Source organism: Ctenopharyngodon idella, chromosome 1 (genome assembly GCF_019924925.1).
Source record: "Ctenopharyngodon idella isolate HZGC_01 chromosome 1, HZGC01, whole genome shotgun sequence".
Classification (NCBI taxonomy): domain Eukaryota; kingdom Metazoa; phylum Chordata; class Actinopteri; order Cypriniformes; family Xenocyprididae; genus Ctenopharyngodon; species Ctenopharyngodon idella.
In genome coordinates, this window is record NC_067220.1 from 12,731,556 (window position 1) to 12,752,626 (window position 21,071).

The following is a 21,071-nucleotide window of genomic DNA, read 5'->3' on the forward strand; positions in this document are numbered from 1 at the left end:
CCCATTTTGTTGTCTCCTTGGTAAACAAGTGCACTTTATTAGGGGCAAAATTGTTTGGTGGAAACAATGCAGTGTTAATGTGAACTTCATATACTTAACTTAAAGAAAGAAAGAAAGAAAGAAAAAAAAACTGAAAAAGTGGCCAAACACCTACAAACACATATGCCATATGAAACATGTTGTTTTATTGGGGCAGAAGTCATGATACTCATTATATGGCTTACAAAAACGTTACACAGTTGTGAGAATTTACTGAGGTATATTTAATACATTTAATACATCCTGCTCATATCACATTTCATTCACATTTGCTTCTTAGCTGCAACTAAGGCACAGCCATTTTTGTCTTTTTTTTTTCTTCTGCTGCAAAAAATTGAATATTTGTATTTTTCTAACACTATAGCTGGAATATTGGACATAAGTTAGATATATAAAATAAAAAACAAGAAACTGTTCAGGTGATGTTGACAAAATAAACAGCGATCTTTAAATAAATATGCAGCAAATATTTAACAAACTAAGTCACAAGAAATAAGTGCAGTATTTGCCAATACTGCTCATACATTACCAAATCATACACTGTCAGATAAAAACAATCCCTCATATTACTAATCTAGACATAAATACGATTAAAAATCTTCAAGGAGTTCATCTAAAACCATTTGATGCTGCTCAATGTCTTCAAACTTTGTAAGGAGCTCAGTGCGTACAATGGGAATTTTCCGGTAAGTGGGAGACACAGTGGGCCGATCAGCCGACTGAAGTTTTAGTTTTTGGACTTTAGAGAATGATTTCCGCCTCTTCGAGATTACGCTGTACTGCGCCATTTTGTTCTCCATAGCTTCGAAGGCTTCGTTATCAACGGCAGGGTCAAAGGTTTGCTTGCATGATCCTTTGCATGCACGGATTTTGATGTCAATGTCCACCTTCACTCCAAAAAATTAAACAAAAACAAGTCTGAATCAGGACAAAAGTTACATTTCAACTTTAAAGCAAATAGTGAAATCCCTGACTCAAACGTTTTTGCATAACATCTGATCAAATGTATTGATTATGTGAACCTGAATTTTTTTGTCCTTCCAGTCAAAAATAAACAGCAGTGGTGCATAACTGAGGGGCTTTAATAAACTTCTAAGTAGGGTGCAATATATATATATATATATATATAGATAGATAGATAGATAGATTCCCTCTCAGAGATATTTATTCATACTATGTAATTGTATTTGTATGTTCAAATAGTATTGACTTTGACTGTGTGGGACCTTGCCTTACAAAGGTTGAAAATCGCTAAATTAAAAGATAAAATGCATTACCTCAATTCGACGGATTTCATTTATCTGATCCCAGATCATGCGATGGTGCTTCTGTAAATCTTTTGCAAGTCCTGCAGACCTCTTGTGCAGGAATGTTAGATTTCTTTGAAGGTCTTCAGCAAGCTCTGCATATCTGAGCTCCTGCACTGCACAGAGAGAATACCAACATTTATTTTGTAAATTACTAATAAAACATATTTTTCTATTTTTGTTTATATCGCAGGTGCCTTCTGAGTAATTTAGGTTCTTGAAATGAATATTGTACATAACTGTTTACCACATTGGAAGAACCTTCTGGAGAACCAATAGGAACCCTTCCAAAAAAGTATAGTTCTCTGAGGAACATACAAGATGGAAGCTAAAAGTTCCAGTCAATGATTCCTCCAGTGACCTCTTCATATGGGAAAAGATTAGAGGCACTTATATATTAAAACTGTCTGAGAACAAAAATAGAATATCTGAGGCAACTTCAAAAGGGTGTCTAGAGGTTCTCTAGAGGATTTCTTCTTGTATTGCAATCCACCAACCCCCAAATGGTGCTTCAGTTATCTTTCCATTTTAATTTTTCCATTTACAAAACACCTGATTTGAGAATTAGATATAAAATCACATGTAAAGAACCATAACATTTCACATACTATATGTTTGGATGATAGTTTTTCTTCGTGACCCATAAAACTGGACACTCTTTTGCATTACTGATGAAGTGAAGTCCTGATTTTGTTGAATCCTTTCACAAATATTTCTCAGTCGTTTACGAATGTCTTCATCTGCCACATTAATTAGACCCTCCAGTTGACACCCAGATGGACATTTATCTTCCTGCAAAAAACAAACAAACAAAAACCCCCCGAAAAGTTCCAACACTGACTAATTCCAACGTTTATTTATTAATTTTCGTAACCTTTTCTTAATGAATGCACTTTTCATTCTTTCTTAGTGGTTTGTGTTGTGTAATATAATATCTAATTATTTAATTGATTATTTATTACTAATTTACTTATTAATTTACTAAAAAACACTTTTTTTTTTTTGAAGATAAGTGATCTAATTCTCCAAAATCACTCACCCTCTCCTCATCAGAGCACAAAGGATATGTTGGCCGTGCTGGACACTGTCCAAATTTGCTGTAACCATATTGATTATGTTGTTTGCGACTGGATTTCAAGGCCGTACACACTGCAACAAACCAAGCACACCTGCATTAAACTTTATTGTTTATACTTCATAGATGGGTGATGATGGCTAATTTTGACAATTTCATTCACATTAAGAGGGTAATATCATATGATTGTTGTAAGCTCATTGTTTGTTCTACAACCTTGATGTGAAACCACCTTTTCCCCCCGGTTTCACAGACAAGGCTTAAGCTAGTCCCAGACTAAAATGCACGTTTGAGTTGTTTTAACTGAAAGCAACTTGCACTGACATATCTTAAAATATGTCAGTGTCATTGTTTTGCCAAAAGATGCGCACCAGTAATGTTTTTTTTTTTTTTTTTTTCTAAGGCAACTACTTAAATGTCCTAATTGAACTAAGGTCAAATCCTGGCTTAATCTAAGCCCTGTCTGTGAAACCAGGGCATAAAGTTTAAAATAATTAAACTAGCTTGAATTATATCCAAACCAGTAGGGCAGAAACGATTAGTCTTATATTAAATATAGGCCTACTGAATGGTAGGTAAATGCATTTTAATCTTTACCTATTGGTCAAGATGATAATATGATCTTTAGGATACGCTGTCAGAAGAAAATTGTACCTTTAGGGTACAATTTTCTACCCCTAAAAGGTGCATATTAGTACCTTAACCTAGTAATATGTACTCTTACGGGTACTACTATTGACCTTTTATGGTAAAAAAGATGTATATTGGTATATATGTACAAGGTACAAAGATGTATATTGCACTTTTTTTTTTGCTGACACAGACTAAAAAAGGCTTTATTTATTGTGGTTATGACTTAGCTGTAGGGTGTCTATTTCCAGAAAATTATTCTAAAAGCAGATATTTTGAAATAAAAAAAACACACTCCAAACCTTAAAGTGAACACATTTTTATTGGAAACATGAGGTAAGCTGGTTGTGTAAAAATGGCAACATTACAGCTTTACATTATGACAAGCAGAAAATTGATACTAATCATTCAAAACAATGACTATCTGTCCACCCTCCCCCACCCCCTGACATCCCCTCTTTTTCACTTTTCAGACAGGTCTGATCTTCATTCTCACTACTTTGAGAGAGTAATCAGCTGGTTTGAAAAGCAGCCACATGATACCATTCTCAATCTCATAAGGGACTTTGGTGCCGGGGTCGTACTGGCCTCCTTTATAGTAAATCCCATTGAAATTGGCTGACTGGCAGCTATTGCCTCCGAGCCAACTTTAACACTGTATTAGGCATAGGCCTTGTTCCCATGCCAGTCCTGCAGCTCCACTCTCAGAAGACTCTCTGTCTGAGTGAGAAGGTGTAGATAGTTGTTCCCGATCCAGACCTCGCCCTTACCCTGTTGGTCTACCTGGCCAAAAACCATTTTGATACTCCTTCCAAGTGCGATTGAAGTTAACAGACCCATCCTCCCGCTGCTGAACCAGAACCCAGCCCCCATCCCAGTGCCCTGGTCACAGTAAACCTCTACTACCTCCTCCGACCCAGCGGGCTTTATTTTGAACAGGCCGCTCGGACTGCCGTTTGCATGCTTCTGCAGGATTTCAACACAATCTGAAAGAAGATTACACACCTGCTGATTAGAGCAAAGCTGCATTGCAGACCAATTGCGAGAAGTCTCCACCGAAGCCACCTAGATCATCGGTGCCATGAGTGAAAGAAGTGATGGACTTTTCATCCCCACCAGTCATGGTTATTTTCACACCGTCACGCTTCAGTTCTTTCCTGTCTTTGGCTGCCGTCAAAAATTCTGAATCAGAAATTCCTAGTTTTTCTAAATCTTCACACCCAGGCCCACTAGCCGAAACCTCAGTCTTCGTCACGGGGCCGTCTTTGGTATATGTTACCACTGTGCGCACTGACTTGGTGCACTGCTTGACGGTGGAGGTGGAGGTGGAGGTGGAAGAGGAGGAGGCATGTGATGTAGAGGAGGAAGTTGAGCCCGTACCTGATGTGGGGAACTTGCTAACAGTTGCGGCAGATTCGGCAGTGGACCCTTCTGCTTCCAGAGTAAGCTGCATCTGACCCACGTCTCCGAAGAGGAGCTGCTTCTGCTCAGCTTTACCCGTTCCACTTTTAAATATGGAGGGTAACACCACGTCCTTCAACGGCCTGCTCTTCATGATTCCCAGGGAACTGACTGTCTCCACACTCTGTACGCGGATAGTGTTCAGATGGTCCATTTGCTTGTCCAGAGTCACGTAGCTCTCCTTGTCCACCGTGAACTCACTGTAGCTGGCGCAAGAGCCCTTGCATGTGCGTAGTTTGATGTCAGTGTCGACCTGCGCCAAGAGATCATATTGAGAGAATGTGCTTTAATAGGAAGTTATGTCAAGAAATCAGTGTATAGATAGATTGATAGATGACTTTTGCAATTAAGACAAATATTTTAATATATAATCATTTTACACTTTAGGGCTTTTCACACTGCGCTTAACCCCAGGTTATCATCATTATAAACACCGCTTTTAACCCCGGGTAAAGCACGAAATCTTACATATTAAATCATAAATTCGATCTTATTTAATCCTCCATATGAAGGTTTATGTGCTTGGATTATTTCTATTGATTAAACAATAGTTCAAAACAAGACATGGTTTGTAGTATTGACGTCCATTCATCCGTCTTTCATGCTGCTTATACCATATGGGACATGGGATGCTGGATAATAACTGACGTACAGCAAGTATGATATCAGAGTAAAAAGAGGTTATGGGAACGTTCTGGGAAGGTTAGGGGAACGTTCTCCAAACAAACAGGGATCGTTTTTAAGTGAAGAAAACTCTCCTGGCTAACTAACAGAGAACGTTAGGATGTATGTTCTGGGAACATTCCCAGAACATTCTGGAAACCAGGAATTAATGTTCCCAGAATTTCCGATAACACATGAAGGCAGCATTAGAAGTGGGGTTAGCACCAGCTAGACGCTTAGCAACAGACAACCAATTGCATATTGGTTGCATACTCATATTTGCCTGCTTTGGACAGTCATGGAAATGCTGCACATTGTAAATAAACAGTGAATCCAACATTTGAGAGGAAAAATGTCAAATGCTGACAGAAAACGCTACAATTTGAGTGAAGAAGAGACTTCATTCATTTGACTTCATTCTTACCTTTATAGTCTGAAATGTCTATTCAATATAAACTTGATAGTACAGTCGGTGATACGCAGTACAAGAGCTATGTGAACAGGTCGCGTGCTGCGTTTATCCAATCAATGACACCGCAAATACGTTAACCCAGGGTTTAGGAATGTACAATGTGAAAAGTCAGTTTATGAATACCCAGGATTAATTGTTAACCCCGGGTAAATTATGAGCAGTGTGAAATGTGAAGAATGAAAACCCAGGATTTACCCGGGGTTTAGAATGACCCAGGGTTAACTATTTCAAGTGTGAAAAGCCCTTTTCTCTTAGTTACCTTTTTATTTTTCACTCTTAAAGAGCTTCGATAAATTTCTCATAAACCACTGAATTTTGATACATTAAAAGATATTGTTTAAGTATTTTGCTCACCTCAAGTCGCTGCATTACAATAACTTGATCTTTGACCTGCGACTTCAGAGCGTCCAGTAACCGGAGTTGACGGTCAATTTTAATCTTGATATCAGTAATTCTCTGTCTCAGCTGGTCGGCCAGCGAGGCGTACCTGTTATCATTACCTGAGTGAAAGTAGAAAACATTTTCTGAAGCGTCTTCCTCAAATAAACTTTATCTTTGGCATTAATGATGAAAATTTCCAAAAATCAAAGATTGAATCAAAGCGAATCCTTACCGGAGGAAGAGGTCAGTCGCTCTCTTAGGTAACTGTAAGTGGTTTTGGACACTTGATCAGCAGAGCGATAAAGTTTCTTGGCCTCGTCCAGGAGACTGCTAATTTTCGTAATCTTCATGTGGATATCGTGGTCAGCTTTGTCCATGAGGCCTTGAACTCGGCAACCGGATGGACATCTGCTTCCCTGAAGAAATGAAATGGGTGTTTGCTTTCTTTAGCCAACTTGTTGTTGGGCCTTATTGCACTTTTCTATGCTTGATGAAATCTTCAATTGATATTTATAACTTAAATAATAAATAAATAATAGTACATACCCAGTCATCATCTGTGCACATAGGCCATTCTTTTGTCTGACAGGTGTCTTGTGCCTTGTAGCCATGTTGAACAGGACGAGCACCTCTAGGGTCCACGATTACGTCCTCTGACTGTAAAAGACAACTACTTTAAGTGTGCAAATATATTGTGATCAATGCATAAATAAATAAATAATTGTATTTATTTGAGAATCCAAATCAGTTCAAATAAAGATTGAATAAAGGAGATTCATTGACTGTTTGTTAGTGATAAATGATAGGACCCAGTGCGTGAAGGAGAAGTCAGTTACCAAGGCAGAGGACACAACCACAAACAGGCAGAAGAGCGAATGTGTGAGCTTCATCTCTGGCCGCTCTGTGCAGAATACAGACTCTCACTGCTCACACGTCCCATATGAACCCTTCTGATTGATCAACAGATTGACTCATTAATGATCATCGTCACTGAGTCCCCAGCCCCCGCAGTCTGGAACAGAGGACAGTGTGTGGACAAACTCGCCCTCCCAGAAACAGAGAGAGAGAGAGAGAGAGAGAGGAGAGAGAGAGAGAGAGAGAGAGAGAGAGAGAGAGAGAGAGAGAGATTACACAATTACAAAAAAAACTGGAACTGAACCTGCAGTATGACATAACAATATTTGTGCAAAGCATGTATTTTAAAGCTTATTAGAGTATCATCCCTTATGGAAAGAAAATATATTTCCCTATATATGAATGATCAATATATTACATGATTTAACAGTATATTTGAAAATATACAGAAAAAATATATTGCGTAAATATATTACAGTATATTGAATAATACATAAGGAACTGCCGCTTTTCATATATTGAATATATATAATATATTTATATTCAGTAATATACTTCATAATATATAGATTTATATGTGATCAGATATGGTACTGCATGCATAATATATTGCAGATATATTTACTCATGCAGTATAAACATATATATGGTAAAATATATTATGTAACACATTTTTTTTATATTTTATAATTATTGACATTTTAAATGTTTCATATTTTCAAGTTAGTTAACAAAAGCACACCTGCATGTACTAAAGTTTCTACCAAAGAGACTATCACTGTGCTATAGCATGCACAGCCATTACTTTTTAAATAAAGTTATTATAGTCTTAGTGGTGTTCAGCCAATCGTAAACCTCACCACAGGCTCTACTCTTCAGCAGAATGGTAACCCTAAAAACTCACACATACCAGAAAACCTTTTAAATTCCAAAATAATACAACTTTAAACACTAACAGATCACCCCCTATATCAATACTGAGCAAAACACATGAAATAGCACTTAACATTTACTCTCCTTTAACAGTCAGAAGCAAAGCATGCTGGGAACTAGAAGTCTGTTGTAACTCATTCCATGAATGTGTGTATATATGTGTGTACAATACATTCACATTTATATGGGAACATGTATGTGCAATATATGTACACAATAAAGGATAAAACTTTATGAATATAATGCTATTTTTGTCTTCATTTATACATATTTTATATGTATCAATATATAGCCATACATGGTCAATGCATATATTGCAGTATATTGAAAAATATAAGCACTAGTTTCCCATATATGGAAATGTATTATGTAATATATCGCATTATATTTTGCAGTATATTCCCATATATTTTTGTTCCATAAGGGATGCTGTTATCTATAGCAACATGCAGACACCAAACTCTATTGAAATCAGCTGTGTGCCTCCTGTGTACTGCAAACAAACCTTCTGCTTTAGTCCATAAGTGACTTCCAGCTCCATGAGCAGGACGCTCTTGCGCGTATCGAGAGTTTTGTGCAGCTCGCTGAAGGAGGAGTGGATGTCTTCCTCTATGGAGCTCCGCTGAGTGTTCAACTGCTGCAGAATGTCTCTCAAACTCTGAACTGCTTCTCTTATCTGAGGAAGCCTGTAAGTTAGTTAAATAGGTCCATTAACCATCCATTCATCTGTCTATTCATCTATCAACCATTACTGAAGACATCAATAGTAAATCACTAAGCAATCACTTAATGAATCAAGCAATTAGGTGATGGGATTTTTTCCTTATGCCATATGGTAAAATGTGTAGCTAAATTGATCTTATTGGCATGTGAAAGCGTTATAAAAATATATATATAATAAATACACCAGGGTTATTTTGCGTGGCTCTTCTTATTTGTAAGTCTTGAAGTCTATTTATTTTACTGTACTGAGAATAACAGGATGGGCATCATGGGCTCACCTGTTCTTAGCTGAATCCACTCTGTCCTGCAGTGCCGCTAGTTGTTGGTCCACAATATTTTCCAGTGAATCAGTGGGGTGTTCAACATGTTCTTCATTCATACAGTCCTCACATACTGCATTCTCACATGCCAAACAGTACAGTGCAGACACCTGAAAACAGCACATAAAAGTTCTGTCATGACAACTCTCGGAGTGTCTGGCATGGTAATAGATATGACAATGTTAATATGTTTGGTCTTGGCGGAACAGATCTGCTACGCTGTTGTTGCTGTTATTGCTGTCTATAAATGCATGACATGCTGCTGTGAGCATGTACAAAAAAATTTATTTGCTGTGCAAAACAGCATACATGAATTACCCGTAGCAGATCTATACAGGTGGAGCTGGGGAAGGTGGAGGGTTTCTGAAAGCGCGCTGCAACTGCTACAGCAAATGCTGACCAAGTATTTGAAAGTTAAGCAACAAGCTCATTGGCTACTGATACAGCAGGAACCAATCAGCTTGTGCCCTATAGAGAATGATGTGATTGTAAGCAAATTGAGTTAAGGACTTATAAGGCTGCGCCATCTAGAGTTTCATGACAGAACTTTGTATTAATGCAGAAATTTAAAACCACCACTTTCCACCATCAGGCCAAATGGTTCTCATTGCGTAACTGTTCCATTTTGTGCCAATCCAGGCCAGTTGGTACGGTTACGTTTCATTTTCCACTGTGAGGCTGATAATGGCCGCTCTTTGGAATGTAATACAAAAGCGCCAGTCGTTGCCTTGGTAATGCAACGGTTTACTGATGATATGAGCTGTAAATAACGGCCGCGTTATGGAGGATGATCAGATATTTCTTTCAGTTTTATTGTTAATTTGTGTTTATAGCGCTCAAATAGAGTGCTTAGCCAGCTACAGAGAAAATGGTAGCCAGGCAACAGACAAGTGTAACTGTATTTGACAAAAAATAAATGTGTATTTTTTTTTTATAATATATATATATATATATATATATATATATATATATATATATAAATACATATAAATTTGAACTACAATTATTTCTATTCTAAAGGTTCTATTAAAATTTTATTGTTAACAATAGGGATGCACCGATACCATTTTTTAAGGACAGAGTACGAGTACCGATACTTTTTTCTAGTACTCGCCGATACCGATGCCTATACATTTATTAATTTCTCTCTCGCTCTCTTTTTTGATGTTGCACTTTTCCAAGCACAACACAGTGAGACTAATGAATGTAGGACAGCTTCTTTATTATTAGTCTAATGGAAAAAGGAATAATTTTTATGTGCTTGTCACAAACTTAAAGAACAAAAATTTCAGTGTCCAATAACCTTCAAAGGGCATAATTACCAATATATATAATTGTTGTTATATAAAAAGAAATTTACAAACAAATTACTAACAATACAACAAATACTATAGAGATACAAATTAAATAAACTTGTTTCTCAGATACAGTAGGTTTATTTACCATGTATACAGTGGTGTGCGGTGGTGTTTTAAAATGAGGAATGTCATTAAAATGTCCCTGTTACACAATTTTCCTGGTTAATTTAACATTACAAATAAAAGAGAGACCAAATACAATTCTATTTTGTATTTTTACACTATGTAATGTTCTATTTATTAAAACCAATTATAAATTTCATCAAATTAGTGTTTTTATGCATTTTTACATTTATTCCAAAATAATAACTAAAGGCAGTAACAATTTAAACAATGCATATTATTTATAAACCAATATTCAGCTTTTCTTTTTAAAAGTCAATTTATTTTCAGCAGTCATCAAGCTTGTACACACTGGTCACTCACTCACAGACACAAAGATGTACCTTTAATTTCACCACGCTGATTGCTCACTAAAAAACCCCGCAGTCATCATGTTTTCAGGCCATTTCGAGTTTGATTTTGACATGAAATAAAGTTGTGATATCTAAGTGACAGTTGTTTGCTTACTTTTTAATTAGTCTTCCCATTGACGCCATCACTGTCTTCATTCAGGCCGATTCGACGAGAACGCGCACGAAAACAAGAGGCGGGATTTATTGCACGAACCAATCATGTCCAATCGTAACCAATCATATATCTAATCATAGCGCGATGGAGGCACTGCCTCCTCTCACGTGACTTTCCCCCTATTCATTCTCAATTACCCTCCACTAAACCCACCGCACGCTTAGGGGGCTCTGCTTTGTTTCTATGAGCTGAAGGGAGGCACAGAGACGCGGGCTCCCCGCTGTAACTTCACCTGTGGGTGTCGCTGTTTGACAGTGTTTCTTTAGAAAAACGAGTGACTTTTACACTTTTTAATGTCAAATTTTGTAACATTTGCGTTGTTTTATTTTTGTAATATCGATTATTTTCTCATCCAGTTTTTTTGAGGAGGCACTGCCTCCCTTGCCTCCTCGGAGGAAACGAGGCTACCCGTCCCAACTATTTTGAGACCTGTTGCAGGCATTAAATTTGAAATGAGCTTCATTTTGTGCATAAAATTGCAAAATGTTTAAACATTTGTTATGTTATCTGTGTTCTATTGTGAATAAAATATTGGCTCATGTGATTTAAAAGTCTTTTAGTTTTCATTTTATTCAAATTTAAAACATTTCTGGAATTCGGGTTGTAAAATAAAAAAAATAAAATGGCAGACTCCTTTTTGTTGCTAAGACTTTTGCAGCTAGCATTGTAGCAGAACCTGATTTCATGAAGTGCAACATGTTCCTGGATCAACATCTTTTGTTGCCCCTGGAACAACATTCCAATCAACCAATCAGATTTGAGAGACAAGTTTACATTTTATGTTGTTTAAGCTTACAGCCAGGATTAAGTGCTTCTACATCAGTGTTATTCATCTATCATTTCCCTCTGATTTAGGGATAATTTATGGGTAGGGTTAGGTTTAGAGGTAGGGATATAGTTAGGATAAAATATGTTGATCCAGGAACGCATCCAGCTCTGCAAAATCAGGATGTGCTGCATTGCACAACCTCAGAAAAAAGGTACAAAAGTTGTCACTGGAGTAGTACCCTTTTAAAAGGTACTAATATGTACCATTAAAGTACCATTATGTACACTTTAGGTACTAAAATGTACATTTAAGGTACTAATATGCACCTTTTAGGGGTAAATAAGGTACAAACGTGTACCTTTTGTAAAGGTGCCACTTCAGTGACAGATTTTGTAACTTTTTCTGAAAGTGTATGTATCCTAAACATACACAATTAAATAAAAATGTCATACTTTATTTGATATAATTACAGCTTAGTTGGAAATGATGCCCAATAAAAATATCTACTTTGATTTTTTTTTTTCTTCACACGTCACATGCCTCATTTCCTCTCCATGTTTATTACCCATTTTGTTGTCTCCTTGGTAAACAAGTGCACTTTATTAGGGGCAAAATTGTTTGGTGGAAACAATGCAGTGTTAATGTGAACTTCATATACTTAACTTAAAGAAAGAAAGAAAGAAAGAAAGAAAAAAAAACTGAAAAAGTGGCCAAACACCTACAAACACATATGCCATATGAAACATGTTGTTTTATTGGGGCAGAAGTCATGATACTCATTATATGGCTTACAAAAACGTTACACAGTTGTGAGAATTTACTGAGGTATATTTAATACATTTAATACATTCTGCTCATATCACATTTCATTCACATTTGCTTCTTAGCTGCAACTAAGGCACAGCCATTTTAGTCTTTTTTTTTTTTCTTCTGCTGCAAAAAATAGAATATTTGTATTTTTCTAACACTATACCTGGAATATTGGACATAAGTTAGATATATAAAATAAAAAACAAGAAACTGTTCAGGTGATGTTGACAAAATAAACAGTGATCTTTAAATAAATATGCAGCAAATATTTAACAAACTAAGTCACAAGAAATAAGTGCAGTATTTGCCAATACTGCTCATACATTACCAAATCATACACTGTCAGATAAAAACAATCCCTCATATTACTAATCTAGACATAAATATGATTAAAAATCTTCAAGGAGTTCATCTAAAACCATTTGATGCTGCTCAATGTCTTCAAACTTTGTAAGGAGCTCAGTGCGTACAATGGGAATTTTCCGGTAAGTGGGAGACACAGTGGGCCGATCAGCCGACTGAAGTTTTAGTTTTTGGACTTTAGAGAATGATTTCCGCCTCTTCGAGATTACGCTGAACTGCGCCATTTTGTTCTCCATAGCTTCGAAGGCTTCGTTATCAACGGCAGGGTCAAAGGTTTGCTTGCATGATCCTTTGCATGCACGGATTTTGATGTCAATGTCCACCTTCACTCCAAAAAATTAAACAAAAACAAGTCTGAATCAGGACAAAAGTTACATTTCAACTTTAAAGCAAATAGTGAAATCCCTGACTCAAACGTTTTTGCAGAACATCTGATCAAATGTATTGATTATGTGAACCTGAATTTATTTGTCCTTCCAGTCAAAAATAAACAGCAGACTGACTGAGGGGCTTTAATAAACTTCTAAGTAGGGTGCAATATATATATATATATATATATATATATATATATATATATATATTTATATATACATAGATAGATAGATTGATATATTCCCTCTCAGAGATATTTATTCATACTATGTTATTTGTATGTTCAAATAGTATTGACTTTGACTGTGTGGGACCTTGCCTTACAAAGGTTGAGAATCGCTAAATTAAAAGATAAAATGCATTACCTCAATTCGACGGATTTCATTTATCTGATCCCAGATCATGCGATGGTGCTTCTGTAAATCTTTTGCAAGTCCTGCAGTCCTTTTGTGCAGGAATGTTAGATTTCTTTGAAGGTCTTCAGCAAGCTCTGCATATCTGAGCTCCTGCACTGCACAGAGAGAATACCAACATTTATTTTGTAAATTACTAATAAAACATATTTTTCTATTTTTGTTTATATCGCAGGTGCCTTCTGAGTAATTACTCAGAAATTTAGGTTCTTGAAATGAATATTGTACATAACTGTTTACCACATTGGAAGAACCTTCTGGAGAACCAATAGGAACCCTTCCAAAAAAGTATAGTTCTCTGAGGAACATACAAGATGGAAGCTAAAAGTTCCAGTCAATGATTCCTCCAGTGACCTCTTCATATGGGAAAAGATTAGAGGCACTTATATATTAAAACTGTCTGAGAACAAAAATAGAATATCTGAGGCAACTTCAAAAGGGTGTCTAGAGGTTCTCTAGAGGATTCCTTCTTGTGTTGCAATCTAACAACCCCCAAATGGTGCTTCAGTTATCTTTCCATTTTCATTTTTCCATTTACAAAACACCTGATTTGAGAATTAGATGTAAAATCACATGTAAAGAACCATAACATTTCACATACTATATGTTTGGATGATAGTTTTTCTTTGTGACCAATAAAACTGGACACTCTTTTGCATTACTGATGAAGTGATGTCCTGATTTTGTTGAATCCTTTCACAAATATTTCTCAGTCGTTTACGAATGTCTTCATCTGCCACATTAATTAGACCCTCCAGTTGACACCCAGATGGACATTTATCTTCCTGCAAAAAAACAAACAAACAAAAAAACCCCGAAAAGTTTCAATAATGACTAATTCCAACGTTTATTTATTAATTTTCTTAACCTTTTCTTAATGAATGCACTTTTCATTCTTTCGTGGTTTGTGTAATATAATATCTAATTATTTAATTTGTGATTTATTACTAATTTACTTATTAATTTACTAAAAAACACTTTTTTTTGAAGATAAGTGATCTGATTCTCCAAAATCACTCACCCTCTCCTCATCAGAGCACAAAGGATATGTTGGCCGTGCTGGACACTGTCCAAATTTGCTGTAACCATAATGATTATGTTGTTTGCGACTGGATTTCAAGGCCGTACACACTGCAACAAACCAAACACACCTGCATTAAACTTTATTGTTTATACTTCATAGATGGGTGATGATGGCTAATTTTGACAATTTCATTCACATTAAGAGGGTAATATCATATGATTGTGATATACAGTGGTAATGTTGTAAGCTCATTGTTTGTTCTACAACCTTGATGTGAAACCACCTTTTCCCCCCGGTTTCACAGACAAGGCTTAAGCTAGTTCCAGACTAAAATGCACGTTTGAGTTGTTTTAACTGAAAATATCTAACTATCTTAAAATATGTCAGTGCCATTGTTTTGTCAAAAGATGCGCACCAGTAACGTTTTTTTTTTTTCTTTTTTTTTTTTTCTAAGGCAACTACTTAAATGTTCTATTTGAACTAAGGCCAAATCCTGGCTTAATCTAAGCCCTGTCTGTGAAACCAGGGCATACAGTTTAAAATAATTAAACTAGCTTGAATTATATCCAAACCAGTAGGGCAGAAACAATTAGTCTTATATTAAATATAGGCCTACTGAATGGTAGGTAAATGCATTTTAATTTTTACCTATTGGTCAAGATGATAATATGATCTTCTTTAGGATACACTGTCAGAAGAAAATTGTACCTTTAGGGGTACAAAAGCTTGTGTATCTTACCCTTAAAAGGTGCATATTAGTACCTTAACCTAGTAATATGTACTCTTACGGGTACTACTATTAACCTTTTAGGGTAAAAAAGATGTATATTGGTATATATGCACAAGGTACAAAGATGTATATTGCACATTTTTTTTTGCTGACACAGACTAAAAAAGGCTTTATTTATTGTGGTTATGACTTAGCTGTAGGGTGTCTATTTCCAGAAAATTATTTTAAAAGCAGATATTTTGAAATAAAAAAAACACACTCCAAACCTTAAAGTGAACACATTTTTATTGGAAACATGAGGTAAACTGGTTGTGTAAAAATGGCAACATTACAGCTTTACATTATGACAAGCAGAAAATTGATACTAATCATTCAAAACAATGGCTATCTGTCCACCCTCCCCCACCCCCTGACGTCCCCTCTTTTTCACTTTTCAGACAGGTCTGATCTTCATTCTCACTACTTTGAGAGAGTAATCAGCTGGTTTGAAAAGCAGCCACACGACACCATTCTCAATCTCATAAGGGACTTTGGTGCCGGGGTCGTACTGGCCTCCTTTATAGTAAATCCCATTGAGATTGGCTGACTGGCAGTTATTGTACCACCACCCTCCACCGTACATCTCCGCACAGTTCTCCTCCCACTTATCGTTGTCCCTATCAAAGGTGCTAAACTTCATGCCAGTATGTGAAAGGAAGGATCCGAGGTTAGGCTGCCCTTGCACTAACGCATCACCTGCGTCACCCGTGTAATCCGACACGTTCAACGGAAACCCCTCTGCCTCCGAGCCAACTTTAACACTGTACTCGGCATAGGCCTCGTTCCCATGCCAGTCCTGCAGCTCCACTCTCAGAAGACTCTCTGTCTGAGTGAGAAGGTGTAGATAGTTGTTCCCGATCCAGACCTCGCCCTTACCCTGTTGGTCTACCTGGCCAAAACCATTTCGATACTCCTTCCAAGTGCGATTGAAGTTAACAGACCCATCCTCCCGCTGCTGAACCAGAACCCAGCCCCCCATCCCAGTACCCTGGTCACAGTAAACCTCTACTACCTCCTCCGACCCAGCGGGCTTTATTTTGAACAGGCCGCTCTGACCGCCGTTTGCATGCTTCTGCAGGATTTCAACACAATCTGAAAGAAGATTACACACCTGCTGATTAGAGCAAAGCTGCATTGCAAATTTGTTCCATTAATTTCGGAACTAATACAGAATTTACATAGTTCCGCAACATTGTTTCTGGATGAGCATCTGAGCGCAATTAAATGTGACATGTTGTTTGTAATTACTTGGATATTAGTTTAGCCCATTACGCCACATGTTTCCAAGAAGCTCTTAACAATCTCTTGCTAATATTGTTAGTATTATGAAGAGAATTATGGTTCACTTGTGTATGCTGCTTGAGTTAAGAGTTTCACTCAAGTGTACCTCTACCAACAAGGCCAGCCTTGCGGTCGTCCTTCGATTTCAAACTTCGTGCGTGGATGTCGGGCAGATCCTCTTCCACATCACCACGCATAAATGCCCCAAGGTCATCCCCAAAAATTGGTTCCCTAGAGAGGGTGGTCTTTGAGTAACTCTTGCTTCCATCTGACACGACTGTTTTCGTGGAGGATGAGGATGAGGACAACTCTTGGGTATCAGAGCCATGCCTCTTGAAGAAGTCTCCACCGAAGCCACCTAGATCATCGGTGCCGTGAGTGAAAGAAGTGACGGACTTTTCATCCCCACCAGTCACGGTTATTTTCACACCGTCACGCTTCAGTTCTTTCCTGTCTTTGGCTGCCGTCAAAAATTCTGAATCAGAAATTCCTAGTTTTTCTAAATCTTCACACCCAGGCCCACTAGCCGAAACCTCAGTCTTCGTCACGGGGCCGTCTTTGGTATGTGTTACCACTGTGCGCACTGACTTGGTGCACTGCTTGACGGTGGAGGTGGAGGTGGAGGTGGAAGAGGAGGAGGCATGTGATGTAGAGGAGGAAGTTGAGCCCGTACCTGATGTGGGGAACTTGCTAACAGTTGCGGCAGATTCGGCAGTGGACCCTTCTGCTTCCAGAGTAAGCTGCATCTGACCCACGTCTCCGAAGAGGAGCTGCTTCTGCTCAGCTTTACCCGTTCCACTTTTAAATATGGAGGGTAACACCACGTCCTTCAACGGCCTGCTCTTCATGATTCCCAGGGAACTGACTGTCTCCACACTCTGTACGCGGATAGTGTTCAGATGGTCCATTTGCTTGTCCAGAGTCACGTAGCTCTCCTTGTCCACCGTGAACTCACTGTAGCTGGCGCAAGAGCCCTTGCATGTGCGTAGTTTAATGTCAATGTCGACCTGCGCCAAGAGATCATATTGAGAGAATGTGCTTTAATAGGAAGTTATGTCAAGAAATCAGTGTATAGATAGATTGATAGGTAGATTCATAACTCTGACTTTTGCAATTAAGACAAATATTTTAATATATAATTATTTTACACTTTAGGGCTTTTCTTACATATTAAATCATAAATTCGATCTTATTTAATCCTCCATATGAAGGTTTATGTGCTTGAATTATATCTATTGATTAAACAATAGTTCAAAACAAGACATGGTTTGTAGTATTGACGTCCATTCATCCGTCTTTCATGCTGCTTATACCATATGGGACACGGGATGCTGGATAATAACTGACATACAGCAAGTATGATATCAGAGTAAAAAGAAGTTACGGGAACGTTCTGGGAAGGTTAGGGGAATGTTCTGGGAAGGTTAGGGGAACGTTCTCCAAACAAACAGGGATCGTTTTTACGTGAAGAAAACTTTCCTGGCTAACTAACAGAGAACGTTAGGATGTATGTTCTGGGAACATTCCCAGAACATTCTGGAAACCAGGAACTAATGTTCCCAGAACGTTCTAGGAACCAAAAATTGTTAGCTGGGAGGAACGTTTCACACTTGTAATTTATGCTGCCTTCACTGCTCTCGGAATTATTGTGAATATGAGTTTCCTAGGTAAAAATTGCACATGAACGCCCTCCAATTTCGACTTGAATGTGATGAGCTTGTAATCACGACTTCAGAGGTGGGAATTATCAAATTTCCGATAACACATGAAGGCAGCATTAGAAGTGGGGTTAGCACCAGCTAGACGCTTAGCAACAGACAACCAATTGCATATTGGTTGCATACTCATATTTGCCTGCTTTGGACAGTCATGGAAATGCTGCACATTGTATATAAACAGTGAATTCAACATTTGAGAGGAAAAATGTCAAATGCTGACAGAAAACGCTACAATTTGAGTGAAGAAGAGACCGCTTCATTCTTACCTTTATAGTCCGAAATGTCTATTCTATATAAACTTGATAGTATAGTCAGTGATACGCAGTACAAGAGCTATGTGAACAGGTCGCGTGCTGCGTTTATCCAATCAATGACACCGCAAATACGTTAACCCAGGGTTTAGGAATGTACAATGTGAAAAGTCAGTTTATGAATAGCCAGGATTAATTGTTAACCCCGGGTAAATTATGAGCAGTGTGAAATGTGAAGAATGAAAACCCAGGATTTACCCGGGGTTTAGAATGACCCAGGGTTAACTATTTCAAGTGTGAAAAGCCCTTTTCTCTTAGTTACCTTTTTATTTTTCACTCTTAAAGGGCTTCGATAAATTTCTCATAAACCACTGAATTTTGATACATTAAAAGATATTAAGTATTTTGCTCACCTCAAGTCGCTGCATTACAATAACTTGATCTTTGACCTGCGACTTCAGAGCGTCCAGTAACCGGAGTTGACGGTCAATTTTAATCTTGATATCAGTAATTCTCTGTCTCAGCTGGTCGGCCAGCGAGGCGTACCTGTTATCATTACCTGAGTGAAAGTAGAAAACATTTTCTGAAGCGTCTTCCTCAAATAAACTTTATCTTTGGCATTAATGATGAAAATTTCCAAAAATCAAAGATTGAATCAAAGCGAATCCTTACCGGAGGAAGAGGTCAGTCGCTCTCTTAGGTAACTGTAAGTGGTTTTGGACACTTGATCAGCAGAGCGATAAAGTTTCTTGCCCTCGTCCAGGAGACTGCTAATTTTCGTAATCTTCGTGTGAATATCGTGGTCAGCTTTGTCCATGAGGCCTTGAACTCGGCAACCGGATGGACATCTGCTTCCCTGAAGAAATGAAATGGGTGTTCGCTTTCTTTAGCCAACTTGTTGTTGGGCCTTATTGCACTTTTCTATGCTTGATGAAATCTTCAATTGATATTTATAACTTAAATAATAAATAAATAATAGTACATACCCAGTCATCATCTGTGCACATAGGCCATTCTTTTGTCTGACAGGTGTCTTGTGCCTTGTAGCCATGTTGAACAGGACGAACACCTCTAGGGTCCACGATTACGTCCTCTGACTGTAAAAGACAACTACTTTAAGTGTGCAAATATATTGTGATCAATGCATAAATAAATAAATAATTGTATTTATTTAAGAATCCAAATCAGTTCAAATAAAGATTGAATAAAGGAAATTCATTGACTGTTTGTTAGTGATAAATGATAAGACCCAGTGCGTGAAGGAGAAGTCACTTACCAAGGCAGAGGACACAACCACAAACAGGCAGAAGAACGAATGTGTGAGCTTCATCTCTGGCCGCTCTGTGCAGAATACAGACTCTCACTGCTCACACATCCCATATGAACCCTTCTGATTGATCAACAGATTGACTCATTATTGACCATCGTCACTGAGTCTCCAGCCCCCGCAGTCTGGAACAGAGGACAGTGTGTGGACAAACTCGCCCTCCCAGAAACAGAGAGAGAGAGAGAGAGAGAGATTACACAATTCCGAAAAAAAATGGTTTACGGGAATGATAATGCGTGTGCTTGTACAAGAACTGACCCTGCAGTATGACATACGAATTTCCTCATGGGGCTAGGAGCACATTAATGGAATATATATTCATCATTCATTATTGTATCATTTAAATATATATAAATTCAGCTTTGACCTCACAAGAATTAATTTTTTTTTTAAAAGTTTTTATTTTAAATTGTAATACTAATAATATTTTTCAATATTACAGTTTTTACAGTTGTTGTTGTTTTTGTTTTTTGTTTTTTTAAATCAAATAAATGCAGCCTTGGTGAGCATAAGAGACTAATTTCAAAAACATCTTACTGACCCCAAACTTTTTAACAGTAGTGTATGACCAAAGGTTGTTTAACATTTGAATTTTATTTCGCACATTTTTATATAATTTTAGGCTTGTGAATAAATCATTACTTACTGACTGATTCATCAGGGTTCATTTCACTGCATGTTTGCAACAGGGTGAATCATCATTTGAGTGTTTGCACATTTAATGCACAAAGGAAGGGGTGAGAACTTGTGTCTGTGAAGATCATTTCGGACTGTCTTTTTCAATTACACAACCAATGTTTGTTTTAAGTTGTTTTGAAGTGTGCTTAACTTGTTGCACAAATATCACATCTCTTCTGTTGATGAAAGACAGCTCAGTGACAGCGTTAAGTGTTTTTCTTCATAACTATGCTTTGTGTATTTACACTATTGGAAAATTATGATTTTGGAACAATTTCGGCTACCAAACTTTCATTCAAAAACAGAATCTATACCAATTTTCAAAATTTAAAATTTTTATAAAAAATAAATAAATAAATAAAAATACATAGGCCTATACCATCCATACAAAATGTCATTTTGCTTGTAAGGTAACCTTGTCCCAGACTCATTTTAAAAAATTTCAGATG

The 21,071-nt window shown here is 37.3% G+C and overlaps 1 protein-coding gene and 1 long non-coding RNA gene across 13 annotated transcripts; one reads left to right on the plus strand and one right to left on the minus strand.

Moving 5' to 3' along the window:
- Positions 1-614: 614 nt before the first annotated feature.
- Positions 615-20,084, minus strand: fga (fibrinogen alpha chain). Of its 12 annotated transcripts, none has more exons than XM_051906623.1 (9): positions 19,894-20,084; positions 19,604-19,714; positions 19,290-19,473; positions 19,031-19,176; positions 16,755-17,655; positions 14,596-14,705; positions 1,955-2,138; positions 1,317-1,462; positions 615-926 (listed from the first exon to the last, which is right to left on the minus strand). In XM_051906623.1, the coding sequence occupies exons 1-9, from the start codon at positions 19,945-19,947 to the stop codon at positions 630-632; spliced, it is 2,133 nt and encodes a 710-aa protein (XP_051762583.1). In that variant the 5' UTR covers positions 19,948-20,084; the 3' UTR covers positions 615-629. The 12 variants fall into 12 exon arrangements, with proteins under 12 accessions (XP_051762583.1, XP_051762666.1, XP_051762744.1 ...); XM_051906706.1 differs by lacking the exon at positions 1,955-2,138 and adding an exon at positions 14,176-14,359; XM_051906784.1 differs by lacking the exons at positions 1,317-1,462; positions 1,955-2,138 and adding exons at positions 13,527-13,672; positions 14,176-14,359.
- LOC127519867 (uncharacterized) lies at positions 4,129-17,501 on the plus strand. Its single transcript, XR_007931934.1, has 2 exons — positions 4,129-4,376; positions 17,261-17,501. It is a non-coding gene; the product is annotated as an uncharacterized LOC127519867 (long non-coding RNA).
- Positions 20,085-21,071: the final 987 nt, after the last annotated feature.